At 40.0% G+C, this 16,545-nt stretch overlaps 1 protein-coding gene across 1 annotated transcript in view; it reads left to right on the forward strand.

The window, feature by feature from the left end:
* Positions 1 to 16,545, forward strand: part of wapl (wings apart-like) — a 292,449-nt gene that overhangs the window by 240,966 nt on the left and 34,938 nt on the right. Inside the window, exon 13 of the mRNA XM_067150459.2 lies at positions 7,290 to 7,378. Within this exon, the coding sequence (XP_067006560.1) occupies positions 7,290 to 7,378 (89 nt within the window). The remainder of the gene's footprint in view (positions 1 to 7,289; positions 7,379 to 16,545) is intronic.

Raw genomic sequence — 16,545 nt, forward strand, 5'->3', positions numbered from 1 at the left:
TACTTAGGTCTGATTCTTGGCAAAGAAATTAATGTATCCTTGATAAAAATATTCTTCAAAGTTGTAGTTTCCTGCATAGTTAATTGAAGCACAGCCCAGAATATTCTGAATTTCCGGTATTACAGAGTTAACTTACAGGCAGCGACCTGATAATTTTTTATTTGTGATATTCAATTATAAGGAAGTAGACTAATATTGTTACTTGGGTAGTAAAATAACTGACAATGTCACAGATGTAAGGAGGACAAAGTCAGACTAGCATAAGCAAGGAAGGTCTTTCTTACGAAAATAAATTTGCTCACTTCGAGCAATGATGTAGGAATTAGAAAGGTTTTTGAAAGTTTTCGTCTGGAGCATTGCACGGTGAGGAAGTGAGAGATGGATGATAACAAGCTTAGAAATATGACTGTGATTTCTCCCCTGAATGTGTTGAAACAAAACCGAGACTGTTCGAGCAAAGTGCATTAAATGACATTGTTTGAGATCTTGGCCTTGCAAACGAATGTGCCGAGTTACTCGGGTCTAGACTTTGTGAAAGGAGCATGTTGGCACCAGGGACAACCTACTATTGGTACAGACATCGCGAACAAGAATTTACACCCTTCTTTTCTGAAGAGGGAGCCTTGGTTTACTGCAACAACATTCAGGAGTTTATCTTATAACCAGGAGAACCACAGTATGACCCTGTTGACTGGAGACTTTTCATCGACGCCTCCTAGCGTAGTTTGAAGTGCGTCCTTCTTCACAATGAAAACAAACTTGCATCCATTCCCGTTGCTCATTCAGTTGTGAGAAACATATGCTGTTGTGTAAACTGAAATATCAGGAACACAAGTGGTAAGTGTGTGGTAATTTCAAAGTGATAGGTATTCCGTTAGGTTTACTAGGAGGTTACACAAAGCATCCCTGCTTTCTGTGTGAGTGGGACAGTTGAGCAAGGTTGCATCACTGGACTAAAAAAGAATGGCCACGTGGACAATGGAAAAATGTAAAACAAACTCTTGTTTACAAGAGCAAAATACTGTTACCTCTGCTTCATATCAAACTAGGGCTTATGAAGCAATTTGTTAAGGCCCTAAACAATGAAGGTGAATGCTTTCAGTACCTGTGTCATCGATTCCCAGGCATCAGTAATTCCAAAATCAAGGAGGGTATTTTGACAGGTCCAGATATCAGAAAACTTCTTTCTGGTGCTAATTTTGAAGACATTATGTGCACTGCAGAGCGATCGGCATGGACAGCATTCCGGAATGTCGTCAAAAACTTTCTTGGAAACACAAAGGATTCAGACTACAAACAAATGGTGGATAGATTGCTTGTTTCTTTCCAAGATGTAGGCTGCAAAATGAGCTTGAAAGTGCATGTTACATTCACATCTGGACTATTTCCCTGAGAACCTAGGAATGCTGAGCGAAGAGTAAGGAGAAAGATTCCATCAGGATGTACAGGAAATGGAACGCATACATCAAGGGAAATGGAACAAAAACATGCTGGCAGATTACTGCTGGTTATTAAAAAGAAAGAAGGTCCAACTACTCCTCACACACGAAAAGCAAGGCAAAGACGTTTCTGATACTAAGGTAGGACATTATAGAATTGAAACCATAGACTTCCCATTCTCAATACCTTATGAGGCTTAATGCGTGGTAAATTTTGGTCCATTTGGCTGTGTTTTTGTACAGATCTGTTAACACAATACACTACATACCTTTATATTATGTTCATAAGTATACCAGTGTAAGATAGGAGTCTTCAGATGGGTGAAAATAATAAGAAAGAAGCGTTCTTTACATGTGATAATAGTAATCTTGCATGTGTGCGTGCTGTACCTTTATCAAATTTTCATTTCGAATTTGCACAAAAACCTGATGTGATAGGGGAAAACTGATCTCAGTTCCGGAATCAGCATGCCCAAACTGTAAAAGATCATTATGTAAACTTCATGCAATGATCGGGAAGTTTGAATTTCCCAGGTCAGTGTTGTTATTGTGATCACAATTCAATACGGATCAAAACCATGAAGTTTATATCCTATGATTATTTACAGGTCTTATTCACTACAGAATTTCACCAGTGACTCTGTTTTTATCTCACAGTTTAACACGTGGTATCTCTCACACTGGGCACAGCACCTTGCGCATGTACAGTTCGTGCCGACCTCGTGAAAACTCTGGATGTTGCACAGCTTGTGGTGAAATACGTCCACTGGGAGTCTTGTCATTGTGTGGCGGAGTTCGTATCCTCCCTGCGTCCATTCACGGCTTGCCATAGCGTCAGTAACGTAGAATTCCTCCTATATCTTGCGTTTCTTCTCATGCAGTTCCCTCAGTAAGCCCTGGTAGGCTAACGTCAGTGGTAGTAAGAGCTTCATTCGTAGCTGTTCTATAAAGAAGGGCTCTCTGGTCAATTCGTACATGCCGCGAGGGTGTGTATTTGGAGAGACAGAGCACCCTTTTCAAGTATGTTGCCTTCAGCTTTATCATTTTGAGGTTTGTTTTTCTTCAGCTGTGTCCATATGTTTTCCAGTCCGTATGTTACGACAGGTTCAACTTTGAGTTCAAACTATCATAGGGCTGTTTCCATAGAGAGTTTATCTATTGACTTGATGTCACGTATGGCTCTCGTCGCGGCGCTAACTTTGTCATTTATGTGACGTGTGAATATGGTTCCCTGTGTCTGAAGGGTAACTCCCAGGTACGAAAAGCTGGTGACTGACTTTAGCGGTGTCTCGCCAGTGTAGAAAGTGCCGGGTCTTCTTCTGAAAGTCATGGAGACTGTCTTCCCTTCGTTCAATGCCAGGTCGTTTTCTTGTGCCCAGTCCACCAACTGCTTGAAGGTTTTCTGCAAGTCTCCCTCTGGGTTGAGGTCAATGCCATGTCATCCGCATTCATTAGAAGGTTTACATCATTGTGTTTTATTGTCTCGACGATATCTGCTGTAGACATAGCAACATTCCCTAGTTCGGAATATGGGGTTAAGAAGGCGCACGATCATCACTTGAAGTGAAATCTTGAAATCACGGCTGATCACAGTGATAGCTTAGAAAGTAAGTCGTTATTCGTAATTTGTTGATATCGGTGAAAAAAATCACAGTTCGTGAAATATCGCCCATCACTAGTCCAAATGCAACATGCGGTACTGTTGTAACAGAGAAGTGCCCTTCAAGTGACCAACAAATCTCGCAAAGCATTTCGCGGACCAAAAACAGCAAGTTTCCGCAACGAGAGGAGGATCTGCTTAAATATTACGCAACGTTGGATAAGCCATTTCTCACGAAATGTTGTATTTTAAAGAATGAGACATAGCCGCTGCACATAGAATCAGTGTCTCGGATTTCTAGGTTAGCCAAGGCTTGATTAATTATATGAAGAGAAATGGACTTTCTCTTTGACGTGGAACAACATTATGCCAAAAAATGATGAATGATTTCAACCATTTTCATCGCTTTGTGATTGAGAGGCGTAAAGTGAAGGAATGTTTGATCTCCCAAATTGGAACCGCAGGTCAGACGCCAATCACTTTCCATATGCCACAAAGTCGAGCAATGTATAAGAGATGAACATAGTGTTATCGTACACGCTACCGGAAGCGAAAAACAAGGATGTACTGCAATGCTTGCTGTAACAGCTGATGGCAGAAAGCTTGCACCTTACATTATTCTAAACGAAAAACAGTGCCTAAAGCAAAATTTCCGCAAGTGATCCACGTTTTTATTCAAGAAAAAGGGTGGATGGACAACTCACTCGTACAAGATTGGATACGAACAGTTTGGGGTAATCTAGCAGGATCCCTCCTTCGATGCCCAGCCCTACTTGTGTTGGACAGTTTTCTTCTTTTTTTGCCAGTATGTCATTGTTACGACATTACATGAATTTTACTTTTATTAGTTCATGTTTATTTCATTTCAGAATGTATTGTCAGCTCGTAACGGGAAGAATATTTTCCAGTGTCGGTACTTCAAACCCACGTGTAACTTACCTGACTTTGACTTTTCAGAAAAAGTCTCACGCCGGAATTTCGCGCCAAATGACGATAACTGCAAATGAGTTGAACCAGTTGTGTTTATATTATATTTGTTGTATCTTTTAAATGTAAATGGATTGTAAATAATTTTTAAAAATCTGAATTCCTTGAATAATTTACACATCCAAAGTTTCGCCTGTATTTTTCGTCAAAAAATTGTGTTAATTACGCCAGAAAATACGGTAATATGAATTTTGCTGCATGTGTTGGTGTGACATAAATATTATTATTTGTATGTAAGTGTCATACATGGGAATGATTAGGTACATTTTCTTGTAACCATTTTCATGTTATCTTAGTTTAAGATTTTAAATTTGTCAGTTCGTATTGTAACTGTAGATATGTATGCCTTTTATCCTGACCTTTTTTCACCTAGACTGTGGTGGAATATATGTGATGAAATCCAAGAATTAAAAGAATCTTCCTATTTTTGGTTTCTAAAAGTTGGCAGGTATGCATTATGTTAAAATGTTGCGCAGTAACAGTTTAATATTGACTTTGCTTGAAAATTATAAAATTTGAAGCATATAGTTGTCATAACTCATGTCGATGCTTGCTTCTCTTGTGAATATTTGACTCTATCGGACATGAACCTATCCAACATTCTCTGCGAAAATCTGAAATTCCTCCGAAATTATGTAGACTAACTGAAGCATTTCGTACAGAGAACACAGTTCAAGCAGAAGCTGACCATAAGAAATCAAAAACCCATCGAAATTGAGGCGAAGCTTGAGGGTTCCCTATCTCACCATTGCTGTTTAATTTAGCAATCAATACTACAATACAAAATCTCACTGACCATGACATATGCTAGCGTTAAGGCTATGTTTATCTGATGATTACTGCTGTTACCCTCATTTTCTTTCACTGATGACCTAGTTATACTCGGTAAAACCAGAAGTGATGCTTCAACCTTGTTAAATTTAGCTAAAAGCAGCTTTGCAGAAATTGGTTTACATATCCATCCTCTTAAAAACAAATCTATAATCCTGGAGAAAGGAAAATTAACTGAAGGAAACGTCACTACACTTGAAGGATTTATGATCCCATCGATAAAAACAAAGAATAAACAAATCTAGTATTTAGGAATTGACTTCAACAATGAAATTTCTCTTGACAGACATAAACTAATCAGCACAGTAACTTCTGACTTAAATAATGTGGTAAAAAAAATACTTGTAAAACCATAGCAAAAGTTCAAGATTATTAACAAGTTTCTTTGGCTGGGTTTAATCTATCCACTACAATGTGCCCCTCTGAGACATTTATCAAGATAAAATTATCAGAAGTTCTGTTAAAAGAAATAATGAGGCTGTCAGATGATACTCCAAACTCGATTCTGTATAGTGCCAGAAAGGTCAGAGGGATGGGAATAATTTGCGCAGATTGGGAAACCAGTATACAGCATTAAAATATTTTAATCGCTTACTCCATATTCAGGATGTTCATCTATTATAAGTAAAGAAGTTACCTGAAGAACAAGATATGGCACTCCACAGACTTGACATACAAAAAGAAAGTCTTCCCCATAAGATTGATGGAAGAAAACTGTGTGAAAAATCAATCCTTGCAGTCGTGGTGCCAGTTGCCATATAAAGGAAAGGGAGTAGTGTTGTATTCAGACTGCCCAAACTCCTGGATGACTCATAAATCACCTCTGTCCTCTTTTGAATTCACAAACACAGTGAAGATGTCATGTAACCTCACCGTAGTCAGATCGGTTTCCGGGACGTAATTCAGCACAACCCGTTGTCACCAAAATGGCTGCAGTGAGACAGAAACCCTCGGACATGTGCTGGGATTCTACCGAAGTACTGAGCTAATGCACGACCATCATCACCACCGTGTAAGAATGTTGATTGCTCAATCCTTGGGACAGTGTGGATGAGAGGTGCACGAGGAGGTTCACTGCATCTCTACCGATGACTCTAATAGGAGGGCTGTCATCATAACCATCAACAGAAAGGACAGTAAGATCCCACCATTCAGTTTGAAAAATTCTGAAATCAAGCTTGGGGTGTGGACCTAGAAAAGCAAGCTACCTGTCAGCAAAGTATAAAATACCTATCAATCATTGATTGTCAGAGGCCTGCTCATTCAAAGCAAGATGTACCCTCCCTACTCATACATCGACTTTACTACAAAATTTTGAAGTTCCATTCTGCAAAATGAAAAAAATAGTAATACAGATACTGAGGGACTCTCTACAAACCATTCATTTCCAACTCTACCTGAGAACGTGATTAACATTAACAGCATTAACGTTGTATTTCCACTAATGCTTTTAAACTCTGTCGAAGTTATAACCTGACTGTATTCCAGAACCGAATGGTCACCCTCATTGGAGGATGGACAATTTATTTCTTTAACAAATATATATATATATATAGATATATATATATATATATAGATATATGTAGATTTTTTTAGCTTGGTTATTTGTCCTCCTTTATGATGTCAGTTCACCTATCAGGTTAGATATATTGCGAGGACAATTTATTATGGAAATACACCAAAGTGATGTCTTTTCCCAATTTTCATAAAAATTGTGAAGTGTTTTTCATTGTAGAATCCTAAATGTAAGTAAAAATAGATCATATTTTAGAAGTGAAACTTCCACAGTGTGTAGAATTATTTAGTTCTTTTTCCAGGTTGAACCGTGTTGTTGTTTTCTTTAGATTCCATACAGTTTGCCGACATTTCAAATACACTGCAGCTGCCTGGGAAACTGATTACCCTCGGATCAAGTAGGGGTATTACAGTCGCCTTGACAAAGAATACTGTAATGTATTCGAAACGTCTGCAAACTGTACGGAATGTACAGAAAACAACACAGTTCAACCCGGAAAAAGGAACTAAGTAAAAATAGATCACCTCCATATTTTACCTCTGTAAAGGCCATTGTTCTCGTTACCTTGTAGTCCTTCCACATAGCAGTTACATTAGGGGAACTTCTCATCGAGAATACAAACTTCATGCAAACAGATATTGTCATTTCAAAGATGAGTAAATGGACAGTGCTGTTGAACCATAGTGAGCAGTTCATTCTAACTGCACTGAATAAATCTATATGAAATGCCGAGTCTGCAAATTTATGATGCCATTTTGCATAACAAAAATAACATTAATGGTAAAAGTGCAGTGTTACAATGCAGTCCTGCACGTTCTTGAAGACTGGATGTCCCAGTGCTAGGTGTTCTTTAAATATTCAGATCTTATCCCTACTTTATAGCCAAAGGAATGAAACTTGTATTTTTTTATTTCAGTACTTCAGAAAGCGGGTCGTAACATGGAGCATACTCTCATTGGAGCTTATATTGGCCTTCTTCTTGGGTACCTGATAATAGATAATAAGGTAAGTATTATATTGTTACAGGATTTTATTTGTTTTTTCCTTCATATTAAAAAAACTCATGATTTTACCTTAAGATTTCATTATGGTGTATTGTTGATTATTCTCTTATCACTTTGACCCAACATTCATATAATCTGGTAATGCCTTTTTGAAATGAAGAAATTCTAGTGGCTTTAGAATCCATGTAAAACTAGAGGTTGTATGGCTATGACCACTATATCGACATTCATATCAAACGACAAGGAGGTTCGACCTCATTGTCAACAGCCCTGAAGATGGATTTTCATGGTTTCCCATTTTTACTTTGGGCAAGTCCTGGGGGGGGCTCAAACGGCATACAGTCTCAACTTAATGTGGAGTGGAACAGAATTTCCTTCGAAAAGTCCACTAACTTGTGTACAGTGGCCACCATTTTTTGACGAATGTAATGTAATTATTAAGTTCACAGTGACTTAACTTGACCTAATTCCGGTTACCCCTGGGTGGAGCATAGGTCACATACAAGAGCTCTCCATCTGACTCGATTTGCTGCCACTGTCTTGATGTTCTTCCAGGACTTCTCAGCTCTCGCCGCCTCTGCCTCCACTGTCTGCCGCCATGTTATCCGTGGTCTCTCCCTTCTTCTAACTCCCTGGGGATTTCATTCAAGAGCCTGTTTTGGTATGTTGTCAGGGCCTCGGCACAGGGTACGTCCTATCCATTTCCATTTTCGTTCTTGTACCTGGACTTCAGCCATTCATTGCTGGGTGCGTTCCCACACTTCTTGATTTGATATAATGTCCAGCCATCACACTCCTAGGATGGTTCTTGAACATTTGTTGATGAAAGTCTGGACTTAATGTGTTATATCTCCAGTCACCTTCCAAGTCTCACAACCGTAAAAGAGTACAAATTTCACGTTGGACTCAAAAATCCTGAATTTCATCCTTGCCATCAGTTCTTGAGACTTCTACACTGGTCAGAACTGGATCAAGGTCCCTTTTGCCTTGTTGACCTTATTTTTGACATCTTTATTTGCTCCTCCATTTCTAGAAATAATACTTCCTAGGTAACAAAAGTGGTCAACTCGCTCTTTTTTTCTAGTTTCAGCGGGTTCATGTTTCTGGCATTTACCCTTAGCTTCTTTGTCTTGCCAATGTTAATTTTGAGTCTTACCCTACGTCATTTCATTTCAAGGTCATTTGTCTTCTTGGACATAAGTCTGAATGGATGTGATAAGACATATATCACCCGCAAGACCAAATCTTCTAAACATTCCATCACCCCCCACTGTATTCTTTTCTGTTTTCCTTCGACCTTTCTCATGATCTGGTCCAGTATCTGCAGCAATAACATAGATGAAAACAGGCATCCTTGTCTCACTCCTGACTACTTGAAATGGCTCTGGAAGGTCTTCATCATGTTCAACTTGACAGGTATAACCTCTATATAATATTTTTACTATGTTAATGATCTTCATTGGAACCCCATAGCTGTGCATCACTCTCCAGATTGCTTGACATGCACTATCAAAGGCCCTTTCAAAGTCAGCAAATGCCAAGTGCAGTGGGGACCTATATTCCATAGATTGCTCTACTAGGATTCTTAGGCTATTAATTTGGTCTGTGTAGGATCAGTGTTCTTTGAATCCTGCCTGGCCAAGCTCGATAGCTGCAGTCGCTTAAGTGTGGCCAGTATCCGGTATTCAGGAGATAGTGGGTTTGAACCCCACTGTCGACAGCCCTGAAGAAGATTTTCCGTGGTTTCCCATTTTCACACCAGGCAAATGCTGAGGCTGTACCTTAATTAAGGCCACGGCCGCTTCCTTCCCTTTCCTAGCCCTTTCCCGTACTATCGTTGCCATAAGACCTGTCTGTGTCGGTGCGATGTAAATTAACTTGCAAAAAAAAGAAGAAGAAGAATTCTGCTTGCTATTTCGGATCTTGATCTCCAGTGGTTCTCTCAGTCTATTCAGTATGATTCTGGAAATAATTTTACATGGTTAGGCAAGATTGTAATTCCTCGCCAGTTGCTGCAACATGTCAGATCCCCCTTCTTTGGTAGTTTTATCAAAATGCCCTTCGTTTAATCTTCCAGAAGTTTGTCTATGTTCCATATGTCTTCAAACAATGGCAACATCATCTCAGCAATCATCTTATAGTCTGCATTCAGCACCTCAGTCACAATGTTTTCCACGCCAGGTGCTTTCTGTCTTGAAGTTCTTCAGTGCCTTTAAAATCTTACCCTTTGTTGGCGGATTAATATTCACTCAGTTCTGGAACCTCTTGATGATCTGCCTCACTTTGATCCTCCTGTTAGACAGCTGTGTTTAATATTTCACTGAAATTATCCTTCCATCCTTTCATTTGCTCTTCACTATTTGTAAGCTGTTTGCTTTCCTTAGATTTTACTGTCCTACACTCATTGAATTTCTTTCTAGATAGCTGCTTTGTGATGTTATGTACAGTAAAAGTCCGCCATAGCAAGTACGGGATATAAGGAGAATCCCGTTATAACATCAGTATTTTTCTGTCCCTTCAAAATTCCTATATTAAACTGTGTATTATTCTTCTATTACAGTGTGAGCCCTATCACTGAAACATTCGTTATTAAGAGCGATCAAGTGTGCATCATTTTTTCTCTCTTACCGATGTGTATGGACTCAGCCATTACATTGCATGTGATCGATCATCTTTCGTATCGTTTCCTCGCTATGTCCACTAGCGAGTTCTCTTGTCGATATTCAAAGGCGATTAGTAAAACCCATCAATTGCTGTTCCATAAAGTTAAATGCAAATGAAAGAGAACATGTTTTCGTTATAAATGTGTAAATGTGTCCGATAGCAGTTGTTATCCCGTTAAACATAAAGGCTGAAGTAAACGATTGCTTAATTTTAATGCTAAATACTGCAAGTAAGAAAGATTGGGATACACCTCAAGATATGACAGTGCATCCTTGATTTCGGAGGTTACTTTATATTTTCACGCTACTGGTGTTTGAATTATGTTTTTATGATGTATACAGTATGGTTAAGTTAGGTTAGGTGATGCTGTTTGAATAAGAAACCTGAAATGTTTGCCACAATGTGATCGATCATACTCAAAACGGTATCGTTTTCTTGCTATGTGAACTTGCAAACTCTCTCATCGACATTCGAAGGCGATATTGGAGTCGATTAGTAATACGTGTCAAGTGTCAAGCACACTTCCGTAAAGAAAATCGGAAATGAAAGAGGAGAATGTTTTCGTAATAAAAGTGTAAATAACGGGGTCGATAGCAGTTGTTAACTCGTTAAAAATTAAGGCAAAGTAAAAGATCGCTTAATTATAACTCTACACTGAAATTAAGTAAGAATGTGATACACCTAAAGGTATGGCAGAGCACATCACTGGTTTCAGAGGTTAGATTATATTTTCTCACGTCTGATTACATTTCGGTAAGGCTGTTCCCATGAAAATTTATAGCGAGAAGGTTATTACTTTTTTTACTGGAGCATGATATATGTTTTCATAGTACATATACGGTTACTTCAGTGTATGTGACACTGTTTGAATAAGAAAACTGAACTGTTTGCCACAAAATGCGACCTTCCGTATCGTTTACTTACTATGTGCACTTGCGCGCTTTCTCGTCGATATTCAAATGTGATGTCAGAGTCGATCAGTAATATCCGTCGACTGCTATTCTGTAAAGAAAATTAGTAATGAAAGAGGATAACATGTTTTTTTAACAAATACGTAAATAACATGGCCAATAGCAGTTGTTAACTCGTTAGAAATAAAGGCTAAGTAAAAGATCGCTTGCCGGCCCCACGGTGTAGGGGTAAATGAAATGATGTACGGCTTTTAGTGCTGGGAATGTCCAGGGACATGTTCGGCTCACAGGGTCAGGTCTTTTGATTTGACTCCCGTAGGCGTCCTGCGCGTCGTGATGAGGATGAAATGATGCTGAAGACAACATATACACCCAGCCCCCGTGCCAGTGAAAATAACCAGTGATGGTTAAAATTCCCGGCCCTTTCGGGAATCGAACCCAGGACCCCTGTGACCAAAGGCCAGCACGCTAACCATTTAACCATGGAGCCGGACGGTGTAGGGGTAGCATGCCTGCCTCTTACCTGGAGGTCCCGGGTTCAATTCCCGGCCAGGTCAGAGATTTTTACCTGGATCTGATGGCTGATTCGAGGTCAACTCAGCCACTGCCTTCGTGATATACAGGCCATACTGTAGCTCTGATGACGTCACGCTTTGCGTGGACTTGGAGGAGAAAGGCATCCGCTCCGCTTGAATAACACACTAGTTTAAATTACTTAAGAAACTGTTGACACCTTATAAAACCAAAAAACTATTCTTAAATATTTGTTAGTTCTGACATACAATGCATATCCTTCCCAATAATCTATTTCTCGCACATATCCGTTCGTTTCCGTGAGTACAGGCTAACCCTTTGAGACATATTCTTGCGATTTCTATCCATTTTCTAGTCAGCTCGAACATTCACATCATACACACAGATAGAAAACAAGCAACCAATTACCAATACAGTATACTCATCATCATCATCATCCTAAACCATCTCCAGTTTCCCGGGTGTGGTATATGAGCCTCCTCCATCTCATCCTGTCCTTGTACCATTCTTCCTCCACCAACTTGTCCCAATCATGACCTCTCAGCAGTACATCGCTCTTAACTAAATCTATCCATTTCCTTCGTGGCCTTCCCACGGGTCGTCTTCCTTCTACCTTTCTGTCAAATTCCTTCCTTGCAGTTCTGTTTACTGGCATCCTCTTCATGTGACCAAACCACTTCAGTCTTGATATCTGAATCTTATTGAGGAGAGAATCCTCTATTCCTACTTCTTCTCTAATTTTCTCATTTCTAATCTTGTCTTTCCTGGTTTTCTGGATTATAGTGCGTAGGAATTTCATTTCAGCTGCCTGAAGTTTGGAATTATCTCTATTGGTCAGTGTTGTGGTTTCAAGACTGTATGTAAGAATTGGTGTATAATAGTACTTGTACAATGTCATTTTTGTTTTCATGGGTATTTGCTCATCCCACAGCAGGTGTCTTACCTGGTGGTAAAATTGTGTTGCCTTATTGATTCGATTGTTCACCTCATGTTTTGCTAGGTTGTCATTTGATATAACGCTACCCAAGTATTTGAAAACTGGAACGCTGTCCAGTTGAGCTTCATTTAACATGACTATTGGTTCTGCTCCTTCCCCATACACTTTCATCACCACCGTCTTGGTCTTGCTGATGTTTAAACCATATTTCTTAAACTCCTCATTCCAGCTTTGTATTCTCTCTCCCAATTCCTCTTTTGAGTCACTCCAGATCGCAACATCATCTGCAAATGTGAAGGCTTTGATATCTCCATGTTCTTTCCTTTTAATAGATTTCATTACTACATCCATTACAATAATAAATAGAAGTGGTGACAATGAGCTGCCCTGCTGCACTCCTCTCTTTGTTTCAAACCAGTCTGACAAACCACATCCTACTTGAATACAGCTTCTGTTCCCACTATACAACATTTTCACTTTGTCTATGAGGCTGTCTCGCACTTGAAGTTCTTTCATGCATTGCCAAATTCTTTCCGTTGGTACACTATCGTATGCTTTCTCAATGTCCAAAAATATTAGAAATAAAGGCTTGTTCTTCTCCCAGTATTTTTCCATTAGCATCCTAATTGCAAATATAAGGTCTGTAGTTGACCTTCCTGGTCTGAAACCATACTGCTCTTCTTCCAAAATTGGTTCAACAATATCTCTGATTCTGCTCTCTATTATTTTTTCCAATATTTTCAGGACATGAGACAGTAGTGTGATACCGCGGTAATTAGTACATTTTCGTCGGCTTCCTTTCTTGAACAGAGGTACAATGATGCCCATCTTCCAGTCCTCAGGAATAGTATTTTCCTCCCATATCTTGTTGAGCAGTCTATAGAGCCATTGGATTCCTGGAACTCCCACTGCTTTCAGCATATCTGCACTTAGTTCATCTATGCCCACTGCCTTGCCTTTCTTCATGCTACAAATGTAAATTATTTCTGTACCACCAGTTCAGTACCTACAAGGAAGATTGCGAGTAAGCTAACCTCCAACAATAACAAAACATTTACTTTAACTTACCATCTGGACAAGACACTCTTATTTCCTTCAGGATTTACTCTTTAGGAAAGTGGTTAATACACACAACTGTGTAGTGATTATTAATTTATCCTAGGAATAGCCTTCTTAGATAACCTGACTATTTCTTCATCAGAAGGAAACAAATACTGGATTGTACTCTCCTCGTTTATAATTTGGCTTTGCAGCCAGGCACACATCAACTCTTAGCATGGTGAATTCTCTCACCGATAACCTTAATTCAATTATATACACATCGTGGTTGATAATAAAACGCTGAATGCACTAACTCCATTCATTTTACACTATGGATATAACATTACACAAATAAACTACAATTCTTTTTCATTGCTATCGGCTTTATGTCGCACCGACACATATGTCTTATGGTGACGATGGGATAGGAAAGGGCTAGGACTGGGATGGAAGCGGCCGTGGCCTCAATTAAGGTACAGCCCCAGCATTTGCCTGGTGTGAAAATGAGAAACCATGGAAAACCATCTTCAATGCTGCCGACAGTGGGGTTCGAACCCACTATCTCCCGAATACTGGATACTGGCCGCACTTAAGCGACTGCAGCTATCGAGCTCGGTAACTACAAAATTAAAACACTGCAGAGCGATATTCTTAACCTGAAGCCTCACGTGAATATACGCTCACACTAAGTTTTCTTCATTAATTGAGGGCTTTTCACTTAATATTGCAGTCGATAACGACTCAGTCTGATATATATCTGAGTAAACAAGCGGCCAACATTAAAAATTTCAAGAAAACCGTGAAGAATTCACATATAACTCAACTAACTCATGTGCTAAACTTCCCCCCTAACGATCAGCTGATTGCTTTCCCGCGCTTGCTACAGTATGGCCTGTACTTCACGAGGCAGTGACTCAGCCTACGTGAATACAATTGACGAGCTATCTTGACAGTGAGATGGCGGCCCTCGATCTAGAAAGCCAAGAATAAAGGCCGAGAGATTTGTCATGCTGACCGCATGTTACCTCGTAATCTGCAGGCACTCAGGCTGAGCAGCGGTAGTTTGGAAGGCCGTGGCCCTTCGGGGCTGTTACAACATTGGGGATGGAGGGGTGAAGCGATCGCTTAAATTTAATACTCTACACTGAAATTAAGTAAGAATGTGATACATCTCAAGATATGGCAGAGCGCATCGCTAATTTCAGAGGTTAGTTTATATTTTCTCGTGTCTGGTTTAATTTCGGAGAGACTATTCCCAGGTACATTTATAGCGGAAATGTTACCATTTCTACTGGCGCTTGGAATGTGCTTTCATGATACATGTAGTACGGTTAGGTTAGGTTACGCAGTTTGAATAAGAAAACAAACATTTGCCGCAAAATCCGATCGATCACCGAACGTATAGTTTTCTCGCTATGTATACTTGTGAGCTCCCTAGTCGTCATTCAAACGTGATGTCGGATTCGATTAGTAATAACCATTGACTGTTGTTCTCTAAAAGAAAATTCAGAATGAAAGAGGATAACATATTTTTCGTAATAAAAGCGTAAATGACGTGGCCGATAGCAGTTGTTAACTCGTTAGAAAGAAAGGCTGAAGTAAACGATTTAATTATACTACATACTGAAATTAAGTAAGATTCATGTTTGTGGGTTACTGTAGTCACGTCCTAGTTCGTGAACCATGGGCAACGGCTGAGTGGCCTAGTAAGCGGTCCTGAGAGTCGGGATACCAGTTGCTATGGAATGGGAGTGGGCATCTCGGACATATTCTGAGTTGTGGCCCTCCTTGTGCTCAGGCGGCTAGGACTATACAATTCACCGGTGGTCCATAACCGTTAGAGGAGAGATCCTCACTTGGACTATGTGCAAGTAGGGCAGCATCCTGCTTCATGAATTTACCGAGCTCAGAACACTTCAAGCAAGCCTCGGACCTATGGGAGTAATGGAGTCCCACTCCCATTTGACAGGCGAGGGACTCCTTGGAAACATCTTGGCGAACGAAATGGAATTCGATGGGGAGCTATCAATATTAATGGGGCTTATGGAAGAAAGAAGGTAGAACTGGCTGAGTCAGCAAAGAGGATGCATCTGGATGTGCTAGGAGTAAGTGATATTCGGGTAAAGGGAGATAACGAGGAAGAGATAGGACATTGTAAAGTGTACTTGATGGGTGTTAGAAAGGGAAGGGCAGAGTGTGGGGTAGGGCTCTTTATCAGGAATACCATTGCACGCAACATAGTTTCTGTTAGGCACGTAAATGAGCGAATGATGTGGGTAGATTTGTCAGTTGCAGGAATTAGGACTAGAATTGTGTCTGTGTATTCACCATGTGAGGGTGCAGGTGAGGATGAAGTGGACAAGTTTTATGAAGCATTGAGTGACATCGTGGTCAGGGTGAACAGCAAGGATAGAATAGTGCTAATGGGCGATTTCAATGCGAGCGTTGGGAATAGAACTGAAGGATACGAAAGGGTGATTGGTAAATGTGGGGAAGATATCGAAGCTAATGGGAATGGGAAGCGTTTGATGGACTTCTGTGCTAGTATGGGTTTAGCTGTTATGAATACATTCTTCAAGCATAAGGCTATTCACCGCTACACATGGGAGGCTAGGGGTACCAGATCCATAATAGACTATATCTTAACAGACTTTGAATTCAGGAAATCTGTTAGGAATGTACGAGTTTTTCGCGGATTTTTCGATGATACAGACCACTATCTGATCTGTAGTAAACTAAGTATCTCTACGCCTAGAGTAGAGAAAGTGAAATCTGTCTGCAAACGAATAAGGGTAGAAAATCTCCAGGACGAGGAAATTAGACAGAAGTACATGGATATGATTAGTGAGAAGTTTCGAACAGTAGACAGTAAGCAGGTTCAGGATATAGAAAGTGAATGGGTGGCATACAGGGATGCTGTAGTAGAAACAGCAAGGGAATGCCTAGGAACAACTGTGTGTAAAGATGGTAAAAGGCGAACATCTTGGTGGAATGATGAAGTGAGAGCAGCTTGTAAACGTAAAAAGAAGGCTTATCAGAAATGGCTCCAAACAAGGGCTGAGGCAGACAGGGCTTTGTACG

The sequence above is a fragment of the Anabrus simplex genome, chromosome 1 (genome assembly GCF_040414725.1).
Source record: "Anabrus simplex isolate iqAnaSimp1 chromosome 1, ASM4041472v1, whole genome shotgun sequence".
NCBI classification, from domain to species: Eukaryota; Metazoa; Arthropoda; class Insecta; order Orthoptera; family Tettigoniidae; genus Anabrus; species Anabrus simplex.